This window comes from Tasmannia lanceolata, unplaced genomic scaffold, assembly GCF_043159265.1.
Source record: "Tasmannia lanceolata isolate RefF3 unplaced genomic scaffold, GAP_Taslan_0.1 ptg000013l, whole genome shotgun sequence".
Lineage (NCBI taxonomy): Eukaryota > Viridiplantae > Streptophyta > Magnoliopsida > Canellales > Winteraceae > Tasmannia > Tasmannia lanceolata.
In genome coordinates, this window is record NW_027518690.1 from 40898268 (window position 1) to 40917969 (window position 19702).

General features: G+C 36.7%; 1 protein-coding gene across 2 annotated transcripts in view; it reads left to right on the forward strand.

The window, feature by feature from the left end:
• Positions 1-17550, forward strand: part of LOC143890115 (vesicle-associated membrane protein 721) — a 90426-nt gene extending 72876 nt beyond the window's left edge. The window contains exons 2-6 of one of the 2 annotated variants that reach the window (XM_077394676.1): positions 9335-9636; positions 15681-15822; positions 15911-16031; positions 16200-16262; positions 17215-17550. In XM_077394676.1, the coding sequence (XP_077250791.1) occupies positions 9447-9636; positions 15681-15822; positions 15911-16031; positions 16200-16262; positions 17215-17358 (660 nt within the window). In that variant the 5' untranslated portion in view covers positions 9335-9446 and the 3' untranslated portion in view covers positions 17359-17550. Of the gene's footprint in view, positions 1-9290; positions 9637-15680; positions 15823-15910; positions 16032-16199; positions 16263-17214 lie in introns of those variants that run through there. The other variant, XM_077394675.1, reaches the window with a different exon arrangement.
• The last annotated feature ends 2152 nt before the right edge of the window (positions 17551-19702 follow it).

Genomic DNA, 19702 nt, shown 5'->3' on the forward strand with positions numbered 1-19702 from the left:
TAGGCTGATCCTAGCCCTCCAATCTATAGAGATTTCCATAATATGTTGCTCCTCTTAAGCTGTTTAGAATTCGTAAATATTTTTCAAGGTGTCCTGAATTCGTAATATTCTCAAACAATTAATCAGAAAAGTAGTTTTTTAGTAGTTGTCATATTTATATATACCTTACTGTGTAGTTTTTTCAGTAATTGTCATATACAGGTACCCTTTTTTGTAATTTTTCTACTTGACAGCACTTTTTTCATAATTTTCCTCCAAAAGTTTAGTGCGTGATGATTATTATTGCTAGCTTCTTTCGGTACTTGTTATTGCTACCCACCTTTTCAGAAATAGTATTTTCATGCAGTTTTCACGTCTAATTAGACAAATCTCTCAACACATACAATTGCAAAGGATGGGCGAGAAGTAGCCTTTGGAGAAGGTGACTAGTGATTATTATTGCTAGCTTTTTTGGGTACTTATTATTGCTAGCCACCTTTCCTAGAAATAGTATTTCCGTGCAGTTTTCACCACGTCTAATTAGACAAATCTATCAACACATACAATTGCAAAGGATGGGCGAGAAGTAGCCTTTGGAGAAGGTGGCTAGCAAATACCTATAAAAACTAAAGGTGAAGAAGAAAACGACAGGAAAGAATGAATGGAAATTACCGTCGACGTATTAATTCCACAGCTTTTTCAAGTAATTCCGAAAATTCACCTTTTACCTTTCCAGAAATCGTATTTCCGTGCAGTATTCACCACGTCTAAGCAGACAAATCTATCAACACATACAATTGCAAAGGATGGGCGAGAGTAGCCTTTGGAGAAGGTGGCTAGCAAATACCTATAAAAACTAAAGGTGGAGAAAAAAACGACAGGAAAGAATGATTGGAAATTACCGTTGACGTATTAATTCCACAACTTGTTCAAGTAATTCAGAAAATTCAAACCTTTTCTCTTCTGCTATATATATACTAGTAAAAAACCCCGTGCGATGCACGGGCCGACAAAGAACTGTAAGGACCACATCACAGGTTGATCCAAACCGTCCATGTGATGGAACACAACATAAATAGGTTGTGCCCCAAAAATCATTTCCATAGGCTGATCCTAGCCCTCCAATCTATAGAGGTTTCCATAATATGTTGTTCCTCTTAAATCGGATGGTTAAGATTACCCTATAGATTTTTTATTAAAAAAGCATAAAGGAGTGGGGTAGGATTGAAATTATTTGGCTTTAATGGGTGCCTTTGTTAAAAAGCATAAAGGAGGGGGTAGGATTGAAAATATGTGTGTTGAATGGGTGCCTTTGTTAAAAAAAGTCAAAAAGAGTGATGTGTAATTCTACAAAAAATTCTCTTATTTTCTCTTATACTATATAGATATAGATATATATACTAGCAAAAAACTCCGTGCGATGCACGTGCTGAGAAAGAATTGTACAGACCACATCATAGGTTGATCTAAATCGTCCATGTGATGGAACACAACATAAATAGGTTGCGCCCGTAAAATAATTTCCATAGGCTGATCCTAGACCTCCAATCTATAGAGGTTTCGATAATTGTTGTTCCTCTTAAGGTGCCCAAAATTCGTCAATATTTTTACAGGTGTCCAGCATTCGTAATATCAAACTTTCCGTAATTTTACCCGCACATAGTGAATAAGGAAAAGTAGTTCCCGATTTCCAACCCGACCCAACCCGATATGCAATTTCCTCAACCCAACCCAACCTGATTTCCAATTCGGGTTGGGTTGGGTTGACCCGATTTGATATGGTACCAATTGTTGACCACCTCAACTCAAGCCGGGTTGTTTTGGATTTTGAGAACCAATGAGTCACCAATAATAAGTTTTTAACTCACAATCGGTTCTCAAAATCGAAACCAAACAGGGACTAACAATTAACAATTAACAAAGGGCAATGTTATCCGCACTACTATATTTTGATGATCACACTCCTCACTTTATTAAAGTACGGTATGGTCCGCACCATAGGATTGTCCAAACCGTCCATTGTGGACTGTGGAGACTATTTCAATGTCGAAAAAGAAAAACACATATATAGAACTTCTTCATATGGAACCCAAATTCGGGTTTCGGGTCGGGTCGGGTTGCCCGACAGCCCTACCCAACCCTACCCGATTTCCAATTCAGGTTGATTTTTCCCAACCCAACCCAACCCGATTTGTGAAAAAGCTTAACCCAACCCAACCCAAATTCGGGTAGAACCCGACCCGGTGGGAACATCCAAGTAACAATGATGGTTTCAAATTATATATAGTGCTAATGTCCTCACTACCATATTTTATAATGGCACTACTCACCGTATTTTGATGATCGTACTCCTCACTCTATTAAAATGTACGGTATGGCCTGTACCATAGGACGATCCAAACCGTCCATTAGATGGGCCACTGCCTATATAGGTTGTGCCCCAAAAATAATTTTCATAGGTTGATCCGAACCCTCCAATCTATAGTGGGTTATAGGTTGATCTAAACCCTCCGATCTATAGTGGGTTATAGGTTGATCCCAGCCCTCCAATCGATATAGGTTGATCCTAGCCCTCCAATCGATAGAGGTTTCCATAATTGTTGTTCCTCTTCAGGTGCCTGGCGTCAATATTTTGCAAGTGTCCTGCATGAGTAACATAAAGTAGTTCTTTCGTCATTGTCATATGTCTTTACCTCTTCTTGGTAGTTTTTTTCGTAATTGTCATAGACAGGTACCCGGGTCGGTACTTTTCTTATGTAGATTACGATTTTACACTCAAATAATTTCTCAAAGAGATAGATGTTAGATATCAGCAGAGGGGTTAATGGTAAAAGAGTAATGCTGATGTGTAAATCTCACTGAAAAAGAAAAGAAATTCCTTTTTTCTCTAGCTATATAGTAGTAGATGCGACAACTATAGGCATCTTTTGGATCTTTCTGTTTTAATTTTCTTACTCACAGCACCTGAAAAGCGTGTGGAGAATGATTGCCGAAGGTAACCTATATTTGATGAAATAAAATCACTCTAATTGTTCTGTTCTAACCAAACAAATCTCTCCTATTGGATGATCATAGGTGGGAACCGAATCTATGTCAAAATATTTTCTAAAATGAGAAATATATTAATTTTTCCACATGGTATCAGAGCAAACTCTTATTTGGTACTTTATAAAGGATATAAGATTTGGTCTCTTATAAACCATATAAGGGATTGCCCTAATACCATGTCAGAATATAAATTTATTTCTCATTACAATAATGAGAGCAAAGTACAAACGTATTGATGAGGACATCGACCATTTTCGTGGATTCAAGGTCAATAGGCGTCGAAGGAGCCAACAGATATCCGCGATCCGTACAGCTGATGATGGAGATGATCGTGATCGTTGATATTAGCATGGCCCACGTTACCACCATGTGTGGGACGTTTTTTTTATTATTGCTTTATTTCATTAGTTGCACGTTATTTTTTTTACTATTATGAGATGTCAATTACTTATATCAGAGTTGTAATAGATTAGGAAACCAATTACTTAGTGATTAAGTAATTATCTAAAGCCGTGTAGCCCCACTTAGCATTGGGAATATTCACACGTGAACTCTTTATGTGAAATGTTGGACATTACTTTTGGGAATAGAATACAATTATCGAAAATTGCTATTGCGGTGGAATTCTTCTCTCTTTCTCTGCAGGTGGCTTGGAGCTGACCCTTCTCTCCTCTTCTACCTTTTCTCTTCTCACATCTTAGATCTGTTGCATCACAGGTAAGATCAAAACCCAAACTGCATGTGCCTTCTTCGTCCAACTAATTGGAAATCCTATATTCGAATTCATTTATTTGTTCGTATGATCTTAATTGGAAACTTGAAGAACCCTAGTTGGAATCAAATTTTCAACCAAATACCGAAGATCCATTGCTTTAAACTCTCCAAAATCCCTAATTAATAAGCCTTTGATTCTAGCCTTTGGTTAACAGCATCAAACTATTTTTGGCCGTTAATCTGAACTATTTTTTTCAGATATTTTGAAACCGCTGAAATTCCCTCTTTGCCGTGAATCATCGAATGATACTAGTTTCATATCTATAGAGGTTTAATTCATTGTGTTACATCGTTCTTTGTTATTTTAATTGATCTTGCATAATAGACTACCGTTTTGGGTTAATTTTGCTATTATCTGTTATCTCTAGGATCTATTACTTGGTGATTTCATTTGCATGGATTTATCTATTTCATATGAGTTGTGATCTCTCTAACTTATGACCGCTTGTATAAGTCGTACTACTGCCCATAGAAATTAGAGAGTCAAATCAGCCATACTTAGTTAATTTCTGTGTTATTTTGTTTCCTAAGTAAGCCTAAAAATTTCCTAAACCCATCATCCCATTGGAGTGTAGGATTTTCCCTATTCTAGGTATTGTCCTGCTTCACATATAGAAGCAATTATCCTTTTTTTCTCAATTGATGTGAAACTAAACATTAGATTTATTAGCAATCATTAGTTTAGGGCCTCATTCGGTCATGACATCCATATAGAATTATTTTAAGTTAATCTTATTTGCAATTGGACATTAAAGTCTCTTTAAAAATAATTATATATGCATATAATTTCCAAAACTATTAGTGCCATTATTTGCAAATAAGGCAAAATGTTTTGAGGTATTCAAGGAGTCCCTTTTTTTTTTAAATGGTGAAATTATTAAAGAGAAAAGACTCCCATGACCAAGTAAGTCATGGGAAATCGAATGCATCAACAAAAAGATCAAGAGAACAGATACAAGGTTCCTAATGATGTAAGAAAATAAAAAAAATTCAAGTCCTTCTCTAGCCACTCCGGCACGAGCAAGATCGCCTTACGATTTGCCACCTTCTAACACGATGATAACAAACTTCATGACCCTCGACCGGATTTGAAATTTCATCCACATTTCCTATCGGACCTGAGAAGATAAAAAGGGGAGTGATATATTCGCCTCCTTTTCTTTCCTATCCACCCCTCTAGTGTGGGGCAAATATATCATTTCCCAAAAAAAGATAGTGTCAATAACTGATTATTGGACTGAAATTTACATTTAGACCCAGTTTGTTTTGGATTTTGGCAGCCTTATTGTGATCTTAAGACTGAATTTGGACTCTAATTTGCAAATTTGGGCCTTTTGGGGTCACAATAATTCCAAAATCAGTTTTGGGGTCGCAATAAGGCTCTCAAAATCCAAAACAATCCGGGCCTTAATCTGAGTCGAGTAATCAATTTTGGGAGTCTATTAATCAATTTTGGACTCACAATCGGTTCTACAAATCCAAAAGCCCTGTTTGTTTTTTATTTTGAGAATAGATTGTGAGTTCAGACTGATTGTTGGAGTCAAAATTAAATATAAATTTGAGTCCCAATAATCAGTTTTTGGACTCGCAATCAGTTCTCAAAATCCCAAACAAACAGGGCCTTAGTGAGTTGTGAAACATTGCACACTACAACAAAAAAAGGTTTTTCCTGGCATTCATGACGGCCGGAAAAAACCCTCATTTCTGCCGATGTAAATTTTACCGGTGGTTTATCATCTGCTGGTGACGAAGCCATCCTTAAAGGTTTTACGGGCAGATATGACAGACCACAGCGGTATAGATGAAATTATTGGTAGTCTAGACGGCCGCTATATTGGGAATGGAATCGCTGAATATGCGTCATTCACCGGTATTCAAATGCCGGTAATTAACAACATATATGTACCGGTGGTCTTAACCGATGGCATAGGTCCCCTTATTCGGTTTATTTCTGAATTAAAATGGGACGGGCGTATACGATCCCCGTTAAATCGATCATCCTATGGAAATGATTTTTAGGGCACGACCTATTTACAGTTGTGGCCCAACAAATGGACGGTTTGGATCATCCTATGGAGTTGGCCGTACCAAACTTTTTGAAAAAATATGGGTTTATACAGCGACATGTCATATAATATCTCTATGATGTTAAGCTTGAATCATACGTTGGTATTCAGATAAGAAAAATGAAACTTAAAAATGATTCAATGCTTAGAGGTAGGGCTGCAACTCGAGCCGGGTTTTACCCGACCCGCATCGACCCGACCCGAAAATAGCCTGGGTTGGGTTCAGGTTTCATGGGTTTCAGGTCGAGCCGGGTTGAGCATTCAAAAGCCCGCATGAATCTCGGGTCGAGCCGGGTTTGAAGGGGCTCGACCCGAGTTACATAAGTTATAGTATGTACATTTTTTTCTATTGTTAGTTAAAAGTTAAAAGTGAAAACCCACGCACCCTCTGTTATTGTATGTGAGTGTAATTTCTGCTTCTATGAGTTGAGTTGATTCAGCATTGTTTGATTGTAATTACAACATTGTTTGATTACAACATTGTTTGATTCAAGTGTAATGTGAGTGTAATTACATCATTGTTTGATTCAAGTGTGATGTGAGTGTAATTTCTGCTTCTATGAGTTGAGTTGCCTTGCAGACCAAGAATTTTCCTTAAAAATTGCGTCAACGTGAAAAAACCCGACCCGACCCGAGATTTATCATGGGTAGGGCCGGGTTTGGGAATCGTGGGTTTTCCGAAAAAAACCTGACCCGACCCGACCCGAGATATTTCTCGGGTAGGGTTGGGTTCTCCAAAACCCGACCTGCCCGACCCGAGTTGCAGCCCTACTTAGAGGCGTGATTATTTGTGTTATTTCATCTAAAAGTGGGCCCCTGGATTAAAGATAAGGTTCATGCTGACATCATAAGGTCAATGTTCTCACCTCTCGAGGAAAACGGGATCCCGTGCTGAAAAAAAAAGCACGGGATCCCTTATTGTGACACGCGTGCAAAAGACAAATTAATAGAGCGATTATCCCCACAAAAGTTAAAAAAAGACATGTGAAAATGCTTTATCCCCTGTTGTGCCATTTTCATCCTGCTTTATTCTAGAACTAGAAAACCTCACCTTTGTTTTTTAGCAGAAAGAGGCTACTATATTCCCAATACCATATTTTGATAACAAGACACACTTACATTGTCTTTTATTCCTTAACCTGCCAAAAGCTATTACAATTCCCAAAAAAAGCTCTCAACGACTAATTAAAAAGGAAAAAGACAAGGTGAATTGTCTTATTATCAACGAATGGTTGTGCAAATATCAGTAGTCATAAGAAATTAGTTGTGACTTTTGACTACTCTTAGCTAGTCCAAAATTGATATTTGGTTGTGCAAATATCAGTAGTCAAATTTACATTTAATTTTGAATCCAATAATCAATTCTGGACTTGCAATCGGTCCTACGGATCCAAAAGAATTTGAGCCTGAAGTCTTTTCAATGAAATAATTGATTAAGGGAAATGATATCTGCGCCAAGTGTTTCAATAAACATGCGCTCCACTTACTACAACTACACAACAAACAAGTGGAGGCTTGTTTAGAAACACTTTGGCGCAGATATCATTTCCCAGTTTTAATTGCCCTAGAATTAAATTTTTTACAAGGAAATAACCTTTATTTTTTTAGGCTACTGATATCTGCACGATGATGTTTTTATTATGAGGCCAACTCACTTTGTTTTACACTTTAATTATCCCTTGACAGCTGGATAAACAAAACGTCAATGGCCTATTTGAATTTGAAGTATGAACAAAAGGCAATTTCGTTCCGTCTTCCGAACGCGACCGACCCTCCGATCAATAACAAAAAAAATGCCACGTCACAAAAAAAGGTAAAAGGTTGAGCGTAGGCTGGATTACGGTACAAAATACGGTTTCACTTTCATCAAAATATCAAAATTACCCTTCTAGCTTCACTTCTTTGATCCAAACCAGTAATTTAGCAGGTCCCACTGCATGTGGGCCAGCCCATGGAAGTCTCCTTCACGGTTTCACCTACCATTTGATTTGGATACAACTCCACCAATCAAATGATTAAAATCTTTGGCCAACCTAAATAAATATAGGAATATTTGCAAAAGAAGTGTTCTACTTTTCTTTAAGGGCAGTGATAAATCGACTCCCCATTTGGATAAATCGACTCCTCATGTTTCTATCTCTCTCTAACCTAGAGGAGAGAGAAAGACACATGGGGAGTTGATTTATCAATTTGGGGAGTCGATTTATCACTCCCCTTCTTTAATTGCAAAAACAGTATTCAAATCAAGTCATGCCATCAATTTATGACCAAAACAGTATAAAAAGGATTTTTTTTTTTTTTTTCAAACTTTTAAAAGACTACAATGTCCTTATATGTGACAAGACAAAGATTACCTTGAAAATGATCAGAATACCTTATGTTTTGAATCAAGGTTGTGAGAATATCATCATTTCTATAAAGATACACTAGCATTCTTGGCCCCGCCCTATAAATGGGCTTGGGTGGAGATTGTGGATTCGTGGGTTCTAAAACTTAAGGCAAAAATGGTGGGCCACACCCGATGCATGGGTTTGAGTTGAGTTGGTAGGACCCAGCCTACTAAAAACCTATCTTTGAGCGTACCACAGGCATTCGGTCTTTTTACAAGCTACTTTTCGTCTTTTCAAATATAAGGACATTTTGGCCATTTTATGAGTTGAAAATCTAGATTTTGGTAACAAATTGATAGAATGACTTGATTTGCAAAATTCACTCAGGCTCTGTTCACTGGCGTTCCCGGGAAAGCAAATCCCTAGAAAACAACCTCTTTTCTCCTTGACAAGACAGAATTCTGGTGTTCACTTGCTTTCCTAAGAAAGTAACAAGCCTAGGGTGGAAAATGTCAAATAATGATATGAAAATTGCCAAAAATGATGTGAAAATGTCTCTTTTCTCATAAGTGTGGGAAATCAAATCCCACTAATTTGGTCGGATTTGCTTTCTCGGAAAAACTAGTGAAAAAACATGGGCAAGCAGTTTCTCGGGAAACCTTTTCCTGCACAGTTTCTGCGCACGTGAACAGGCACAGGAAACCTTTTCCTACACAGTTTTTCTGGATTTCTTTTCCTAATGCCACATCAGATTCCTAGGAAAGGTTTTCTTTTCCTTTCCCAAAAAAACAAGTGAACAGAGCCTCAAACTCGATGACTAGAAGACTGTTTCTTACAATTAAAGCAGGGAAATGATATTTTCACCCCTCTGCAGTATGCATTCGCCCCAACTTTAACGCTTTTTGACGTCAAATCACGTTAAAAGGGTCGAATGCGTACTGCAGAGGGGTGAAAGTAGAAGAAGACATCTTTTGCAAAAGGCAAAGCATCAATGGCACTTTCGATATTATATTAACAAAGAAGGTCTTTTCAGTACACCGATCAAAACTAGAAACCTCGGCACCTCCTTACATATACTTTGCCTTGTAACTCTCGTCAAACATTTCTCCCAATACCCAAAAAGGAGAAAAAAAAATAAAAAAATCCCTCTTTTCTCTTATCTTCTTCATCTCTCTCTCGTCAAGAAGGGGAAAAAGAAAAGAAAAACTCTCTCTGTAACTTTTATAAATCTAGGGTTAGGGTTTCTAAGATGGGGCAACAGTCCTTGATCTACAGTTTCGTGGCTCGAGGGACATCAATCCTCGCAGAATACACAGAATTCACAGGCAATTTCACCAGCATAGCCGCTCAGTGCCTTCAGAAGCTTCCTTCAAGCAACAACAAGTTCACATATAACTGTGATAGTCACACCTTTAATTACCTCGTTGAAGATGGATTCAGTAAGTCTCTGATTTTCTCTTTGATTTCACGTTTTCACAGTTTTGTGGAAGAAAATCGGAGTTATATTCGTTTGATTTATTGATTTCACAGTTTTCGCTCGATCTAGTCGTAAATCTAGGGTTTAATCGGGTTAGGGTTCAGTTTGATCCATTTCTATAAGCATATTGTCTCTTTTTCCTTGTTTTCTTCATGATCTGTTTGTTTGCGGCTGAGTTTGATTCACTTTTTGAGTTTCCTTGGTGATTTGCTTGTTTGCGGTTGAGTTTGATGCACTTTGTAACTGTATTTTCTTTTTTGTTCTTTGTATTTCGTCCAGATCTGGTTCTTTGTGCTTGGATTTGCTTGTGGTTGGGGTTTCTAGATCATATTGTTTCGAGATATGTTGTTTGAACTTGTATCAGTTGATAGGTGTCTTAATATTTGCATTTTCCTTGATGGTGATACATAGTCGATTGATAAATTAGAGAAAAGTTTATGGGGGAACACCTTTAGTACTGTGTTTTGTTTTGGATTGTTGTAGCAGTTGGTGACCTTTTCAAATCTTTTGTCGGATCAGGGTAGCTCTGTTCATGATACATAGACTGGTGTTTTCTTTTGTTTACCTGCCTATTTCTTTCTGTTTTTTCTGCATCTAATTTCTTCTCAGATGTCTGATATCTCGACTGGGTCTGTTTTCGATTTGAGGGGTTCCAATACAAAGAGACTATATTGAAGGAATGATATAAATTCCTCATCAAGTCATTTATAATTATCACCTCCTCCCAATCCTTTGGTGTTAAGTCCGCGCCCTTTCTCACCCGCATACTACTGCCCACTCGTTTAATAGGTTCTAGAAATTTAATTTCTGCTCAAAAGTCCACACCTTTGTATCACACATCTATTACTACGTTGAGAAAGATAATATTCATGCAAGAAAGATAACATTATGACTCCGCATCTTAGGGTGTGTTTTAGGGACAGAGCCAGTAAATTTCAATCGGGGGTCAATAACGAAATCAATTTACATTTTTTCACAATTAATGATAAATATATGTGATATTTTAACACAAAGGACAATAATAGACTGTTTGCAATATCAGACTCTCCTCTAGTGTTGCGCTATTTAAAACTATCAACTACAAAGCGATCAATATACTAGGATTCCTCAAATATGAATTATGATGCGATATGCGAATGTAAAAGTATAAAAGCATTTGATCAAATGTGTGTGGAATATGTTAAAATTTAATGTGATAGAGATAAATATGATACATGCTATGTTGCTGTGTTCAAAATCTCACTCTTGGACCATAACTTGTCTGAGGTGAGACCCAAGTCAGCTTGGGTGAGTGACTGGATGTGAGTAGTTTTTGTTGGTTCATATGAGTCAGACAAATTTATGATTGGCCTGGAAGGGAAAGACTGAGTTGATTCAGGGCAAGTAAATGGTTGGCTTGGTGATTTTTTTAGAGAATGCTATGTAATTTGGAACTAAAATGGTGTGAATTAAAAAAAGGATAATGGAATCTCATGGAATAAGAAAAGGGGACTATTACGTCAATTATACATGTAAAGTTTAAAGGTAAACAATCAATTAGTTCTAAAAATGGGTATTAAATTATAACTGTTGTTGTGGACCTGGTCCCTATGTCACTTATTTTCAAATTCTCCTTCCTATTTATAGCTGAGGACTCACAGTAGGTTGTGTTTCAACTGTTTGGACTGAGCTGGTCACACACGTAGAATTTTACTGAATTTTATTTTATAAACCAATGGTTGGATACTCTTCCATGGACATGTTTATCTTACACGAGGACTCACAATAGGTTGTGTTTCAACTGTTTGGACTTACCTGGTCACACACGTAGATTTTTTTATTTTATTTATTTATTTTTGAATGGCAACACACGTAGAATTTTACTGAATTTTATTTATAAACCAATGGTTGGATACACTTACATGAACATGTTTATTTTACATGCTCCTTTTGTGACAATTATATTTTATAATTATTGGTGAACACTTGTATACTGCCCCTTATGCAGCTTTTGCTACTAAGGGCCTGTTTTGTTTGTAGTAAAGGGCTTTATAGATAGAAAGAGCTTCCCTCAGAATGCTTTATCCCATGTCACATGGATTCTTCTAAATGAGCGAATTACCCGTGTCGGACATATCTCGGATTCCAATACTTAAGCATTCTTTGAGACACTTCTAGATGTCTTTTATCTGTTTTTTTTTTCTGAATAATACTACCACAATTTTACAATTATCACATGTTTTGAGTTTTATCCATTCTTATAGTAAGTTTCTTAAATATAAATAATAAAATATTTTATTTACTTAAGCTAGTATAATTTTCGATATATTACTTGTTATAATTTTCAATATATTACTTTGTAAATCGATCTTTTTCAGTCTTTCCAAATCCAACACTCAATACCTGTGTGGGATTCCGACACTCGTTTTGTATTGATGCAACACAGGCTGCCGTCTCCTTTTCGTTACTTTCCTTGAAAATTGTTTTAACTGTTTGGTTCAACAATATGAAATGGAAAACTTTTTTTGGAAAAAAAAAGTACTTAAACTATTTGGATGCTCGACACTTGGAAAATGAAAATGAACATATTAGTTATTTTACTTTTATGGTAATCAATGATCTAGTAGTCATGCTGAGATATAGGGCCAATTTACAAACACCCCCACTTATAAAGTAATGGGTTATATATTATTAGGGCCTACATAGAAGGCCTAATGGTCGAAAAAACAATGGGCCCCACATGTATGCTAGTCAGTTGTCTATTACCGGGCCTAAGATGTAGGCTCCGTGATAAAAACTAATGAGACCAACATGTATAATAGTGAGATACTAGTTAATGACCCCACTTGTATACTATCACTAAACTATTTCCATGATTCATCCAATCAATTATAAAACATAGGGATATTAATTTTGAAAAAGCGAGGTCTAAAGGGAAAGGGCCTTGATTGTTATCTTATTTTTATTTTAAGTAACTGATCACAAGTAGCGAATGTTGATACCTGGGTCAGTTCTCTTACAAGCAAGCTTCATAACTGACACTTTGAAGTTGCCTATGGATTCTTTAAAAATCTTATTTTTTGACAAGTCGCAACCAGGAATCCCATAAATACTAAAATTTATCTAATTTCTTTGGATTTTAGATGATAGATGTGTTACACATTTGTTGCAATTTGGGATTTCATGCTTGATTTTGGATAAGTTCTTACCAAATTGGAACACTGGATTTAGGAAGTAGGTTGCAATTTCAAAGAAAAATGAATCAGTCAAATCATGCATAGTTTGTATTTTGTAATATGAAATGAATGAAAGATATACTCATTAATCTGCGGAACATAGAAGTCCCGGTGGATCTCCTTTTTACATGTTCTGAATATAGCCTTATTGAGCCAACCATGACTTCTAAATGTTTAGAGAAGTTTTTTCCATATTGTAATACTGGATTTTGAAGTAGGTGCACTTTCAAAGAACAATGGAGGAGTGAAATAAACATGTATAGTTTGTATTTTGTAATATGAAATGAATGAAAAATATACTCAATAATCTACGGAACATATAAGTCCCGGTGGATCTCCTTTTTGTATGTTCTGAATATAGCCTTATTGAGCCAACCATGACTTCTAAATGTTTATAGAAGTTTCTACAACATTGGAATACTAGATCGAGGAAGTTGGATGCAATTTCAAAGATAAGTATAATGGGTGATTGTCTTTGGCATGTAATGCTTGTGTTTTGTGAATGAAACATAAATTCCTGCAACAATAAAATCCTGATGGAGATCAAGCTTGGCAATATAAGTGGTCAATTTTTTTATTTTTTTTGAGGAATTCCTAAAAGCCTCCTGCTTATATCTAAGGGTTAGAATCGGCAATATGGTGTTGGACCATTCTTTTCACATGGGTTGGTGAGGCCCAATTCCTGATCAGTTTACACATGCTACATGTAAGTTGGGAGTGGTGGCTGAAAAATGGATCTCAATTGGGTGTCTGGGCTTATCAACATCTAATTTATAACTTACAACATAAGTTCGTATGTATAATTATATGGTTACTTCATAGCATGTACCCTGTGATACTTGGATGCTTGATCCCTCACAACATTAACAGTAACACTTATTGTATCCTTCAAAACAATCTATGGGCTATCAAATTTAGAGGTTTCATGCACTTTATTCTTTTCATATTGAACACATGTAGCCATATAGGGACGAACCAGCACAACCAAGTCCATAAATCATTTAACTCATCAATTAACTGTGCCAACCTCCACGGACTAAAACTCATCTTTTTTGCTTAAGCTATAAAGTTTGGTGAATCACTTTCTACCCTAACAGAAGTCGCCATATTGTCAATGAAAATAAGGAGTCAGTAAGAAGGGCCCACAGCTTCAATTTGTTGAATCCATGTCATTACATTGGAAAAAGTTAAAAATAATCCCGCACAAACCATTCCTCGAAACATTCTCTCTCCCACCAGATTTCCCATAGATGAAACATCCAAATTAAGCTTGGGAGTATTAGGGGGAGTGGCTGTTATCCCATCTCTCACATAGAGCTTTGATAGAATACCACTTAAAACTCTTTCATCACTAGGGACCAGTTAACTTCTATGCTCTTCGCCTCCCAAATTGGATGTTTCACATGTCTCTCCTTGTCCCAAAACTTTCTTCGGTTCCTTCTTTTTTGAATGGCAACTTTATTCGGTTCCTCTCCACCATAGCTTAAATTTTCCACCAAAACCTACACGAAACTGCCGAAATGTTTTCATTTTCATCCCCATCGAAATATATACCAAAACTGAAACGTATTACGAAACCAAAGTTAGTAGTATACTACATCAATCCATATTATATAATTATATTTATATAAATTTCACGTGAAATATGGTGTTTGTATTTTATATAAATATTTATATGAATTACATTTATTATGTGGTATATACTGAATTATCGTCCATGAGCGACAACGCATGCCACTAGGTGCTGATATTGTTAAACCATTACGGGTTTTTTTTTTGCTTATGCGATGGTTTAGGGTGTATTTACTGAATTATCATACATGAGTGACCACGCATGCCACTAGGTGCTGATGTTGTTAAACCATTCTGGGTGTTTTTTTGCTTATGCGATGGTTTAGTGTGTATTTTTGTTTATTCTAGCATTTCCTGAAGTTTCACCTTAAATGGCTGTTATTTGCATATACTTCCATACATTACTGTAATTTTATAAGATTTCTACCAAAATTTCCATCCTGAATCGATACGTTTCCATTTCTATCGCTATTGAAGCCGAAGCTTTAAACCATACTCTCATCTGGTTCTCATCTGCACCTTTTGCAAGACAGAGCCTAACAAAAGCAACTAAGCTCCTTAAAATGCCACTCTTCTACCCATAGAACATCAACACTACTCTTCAAGTCAAGATAATGTGAAAAACCCAAGCACAAGCAAACCGAGAGGAAATGCCTATCCAGAGCTCCCTAGTTTTTGAGCAATGGATAAAAAGTGACCAAAGATTCATTTTAATTTTATATAGATGAGAAGCAGAATCCCCACAAGAAGTTAATCTGCAAATTGGAGATAGGATATGGTTGAACTGAATCTCTTTTTTGTTGAGAAAGTCTTCAAATTAATATTCCTACCAAAACTTTATACTTTTCAGTTCGCAACCCCTACTCCATTTGCCTTTACGATAATTATTTTATTTATTTTGTATTTAAAAGAAATGAAGTAATTTTGTCTAAGATTTCTGAACACTGATATTTAAATTCTTCTTATATGATTTTATACTCACCCAATAGTTTGGAGATTGCTCCATTAGTCTTTCTATTAAACCTTGTCCTTAAATAGAGGGAAAGAAGAGGAAAATACAATAAAAGCATGCATTTTAGTATCTGTTTTGGCAATGTGGTAACTCTACAGGATTAGAGCCATCTAAGAAACTCAAATGATTTTGGCTGTATTAGAGTTCATGGTTAGATGCTTCGGAACTCATCACAAGGATTTTGATATATCTTGTTGGATCTTGCAGCCTACTGTGTAGTTGCAGTTGAATCAGCTGGCAGACAGGTTCCCATTGCCTTCCTGGAGCGGGTCAAGGATGATTTCAACAAGAGATATGGAGGAGGAAGAGCTGCAACTGCTGTTGCTAACAGCCTCAATAAAGAGTTTGGGTAACACCTATTTCTAAATCCTTCTGAGAGTTTGCATGGCCTTTGTTGGTGTTATTGTTGAATGATGGAACTATCATAAATTTCTCAGGTCCAAACTAAAAGAGCACATGCAGTACTGTGTGGACCACCCAGAGGAGATTAGCAAGCTTGCAAAAGTGAAGGCTCAGGTTTCTGAAGTTAAAGGAGTGATGATGGAAAATATTGAGAAGGTATGGCGCATCTGTTCTCTTCTGCTTATTTTGATGTCCCATTTTTGTGGATGCCACCGAATGATTTCAATCTTCTTAGTTGTGGGATGATCCATACTTGACTCCTACCATTCAAAAAAAGTAAAAAAATAAAATCCGTACTTGACTCCTCCCTCTCCTTTTGTGCAGGTTCTTGACCGTGGTGAGAAAATTGAGCTTCTTGTGGACAAAACCGAAAATCTACGCTCTCAGGTTGGCAGTGTTTCATTTAATTAACTTTAAGTGTTCAAAAAAATTTGGAATTCAACCTGGACTTGATCAGCATCATGATCCTAGTTGACATAAGACTCATTTGAGTACGTGATTGAGCTTTTAGTCTTCATGCCAGAAAAAATGGTGAGAGTAGTTAGTGCCAGTAAGATGACAGTTTGTGTTGACTGAAAGCACAATGGTGGTGTCTAACAATGTAATAGAAGATTTTTGCCATTAAAAACTGTAATAGATGATCTTCGGTTGATGTTTACAACCTGATTGGATGCACCATAATTTCTTTGTTATAGTATATCTTTTATTTCGTACCACACAATGTAATATTTTTTTTATGTTAAGATGTAGCTTCCATTTCAAAAAAATAAAAATAAAAAAATGTTAAGATATAGCTTAGACAAATTTATTTCACATGCTTGTGATGAGAAAATATCTTATACAAAATTATCGCTCTCTTGCAACGCTGAGTAATTTGAATTGTGCCATACTAAATAACCACAATCAAAACCTAAATTGACGGAGATTGGGATGTCACATCCTGGTCTGCTGGATAAATACTAATTGAACGGTAAAAGCTTTTTTGAGTAGTTGATACACACTTGAATGTGTTTTGTGGGTTTTATGTAGCACCATTAGAAACTATGGAAATCAGATTGTCTTTTGACTACTTGCTGTCTTGAGGATGTTTCGGACTCTCGGTTATTATTTCTTGCATGGTTTTGTTCATTATTGTGTAGACTATGACTGTATCCACTGGCCATTGGCATTTGCTTTATTTAATAAAATTTCCACTGTAAAAATAAAAAAAACGATGGAAATGCCCATTTGTTTTGTGGGCAGGGTGACATGATGCAGATCCCGAAGTGTGTTTCAAATGTTTTAGCAGGGTTATTTCTTCATCTATCTGACATTTTTGTTGGGTTTTGTTTTGTTCTAGGCACAAGATTTTCGGCAACAGGGTACACAGATGAGGAGGAAGATGTGGTTGCAAAACATGAAAATAAAGCTAATCGTCTTAGGTATCATCGTTGCTTTGATTCTCATCATAATCTTGTCTGTTTGCCATGGCTTCAAGTGTTGATCAACACCTCTTTCTTCCAACGACACTCTCGCATTTTAGTTACAGCATTCACTATATTGGTTCTAATCTGTTGTTTTTATACTGTTCATTTTCAGTCTTTGCTGTTAGTGTTTGTGATGTGAACAATCTGTATTATTTTTTTTGCTATGGCCTCTGGGTGTATAAATTTTATGCATGATTTCTTTCTTTTCAGTGTTGTTATTCTTGTATCGGTTTGAAAAAAACAAAGTGCCCTTGCCCACCTTCAAATAGACGCTAATTTTTCAGGTGGACGAGTGAGGCCTCTCGTCCACTTTTCCCTTGGTTGCGATGCGAGTCTACATTATTTAATGTTTTATGGGGGTATCTAGTCACAAGTCTACTTTAAAACTTGTTCCATTTACTATGTATAGCTAGTTTTTGTCCACCGAATTGGGGAGTTTATTTTATGTTTGGGACAAAACCTAAATGAGAAAAGAGTTCCTACACTAGTGTCGATAAGTTATCTACACCCTAGCTTAAAATACAGTGGGGGCCATATTGTTTGGGTGATCCAAAACATTCATTTGATTGGCCCTCACATAGACAGGGTGTGCCCAAAATATCAGCTCTATAGTATCACCCTAAGGCCCTAACCTGTAGGCAAAAAATGGACAGACCCTGCAGTATTTTAAGCCTAGGGTGTACATAACTTATCTACACTAGGGTGTAGGAACTCATTTCTCAACCTAAATAGGTTGTGCCCCAAAAATCATTTTCATAGGATGATACCTCTAGATTGGACGGTTAAAATCATCAACGTATGGAAATGATTTTTGGGGCACAATCAATTTACGTTGTGGCCCAACAAATGGACGGTTTGGATCATCCTATGGAGTGGGCCGTACCTTACTTTTTGAAAAATACTAGACAATAAGGCCACACCTTCTAAAATATCTGAATATCAGTATGAAATGATGACATTAGTGATTATTGTTTGGTAAATGACATGAGGACACTCGAAAAAGAGGTTTGGCCCTTCCGTGGAAATATCATCTCTAAATATTGACGGCCATAGGATGATCCTAACCCTTAGATTTGTTGCCCTTGTTTTTGGACGATGCGATAGTAAAATCTTTTATAAATCAGAGGGGTCACGATCATATGGCCCCAATTTTTGAAGCAGGGCTTATATATAGTGAGGACCCAAAACTGAATGGTTTAGATCATCCATTCATGAGCAGTGCTACTTCGTTAACCATATAAAAACGCAGTGGTTGAATGGTTAGCTTTGTACCTATCATGATAGATTATTAGTATGGTGTTAGCCCTTAAAGAACTGTACGGACCACACTATAGGATGATCCAAGCCGTCCATGTGATGGGCCACAACGTAAATAAAGTTGTGCTCCGAAAATCATTTCCACAGGATGATCCTAACCCCTAGATCTATAGAGGTTTCCATAATATGCAGTCTCTCTATAGATTGGAGGGCTAGGATCATCCTATGGAAATTATTTTTGGGGCACAACCTATTTACATTGTGTTCCATCACATGGACTGTTTGGATTATCCTAGGATGTGGTCTGTACATTACTTTTTGAAAAAATAAGGGACTATAAGGGCTTACAGCGTACAAAAATTCCATAGGTAGAACCAGGAGGCTTCATTTGGATTAGGGCCCAAATCATGTATAACCTTCAAATTTGTCGCTGCAAAATGCCAAATTTTATTCAGGAGAACAAATCATGTTCAAGCAATTTTTCATAAAACGCGTTCTCTCGGGGGAAAAAAAAAAAAAAAGGAAGAAGAAAGAGGGAACATAAACGTTAGGAGAGAAATGCTAACTGAAGGCCGCTCTGCAAACACATGTTGCGAGGATACCCTTATATTTTAACAATGAAACGTGTATTTTGAAGATTAGCATCAGGATCTATGAAGATGGGAAGATGACGACAACATTGTTGACAGACTAATGTTGGAGTGAGACTCTTAACACCAGATGGATTGATGGGAGCAAACCACATCTGTTGTGATTCGCTGCAAATTCATTCGATGAAATTCGAGACATTGTAGAAGGTCACTCTCTCCATTTTCTGCATGTCGAGACATTTTAGAAGGTCACTCTGTCCATTTTCAGCACCTCCTTGAATTATAGGCCATACAATTGCTATTCATAACTAGGGAGAATAATGGATCTCGTCGTTAATAAAGTGAAATAGGTGCTCGTCATTCATCGGTGGGAGGTAAACCTTATCATGTCAAAGTCGAGTACAGAAGTACAAGCTTTAGCTCAACATATATGTATGTCTGCTCACAAAGTGCGAAGAGTCATTGATCAGATTCGTGGGCGTTCCTATGAGGAAACACTTATGCTACTAGCATC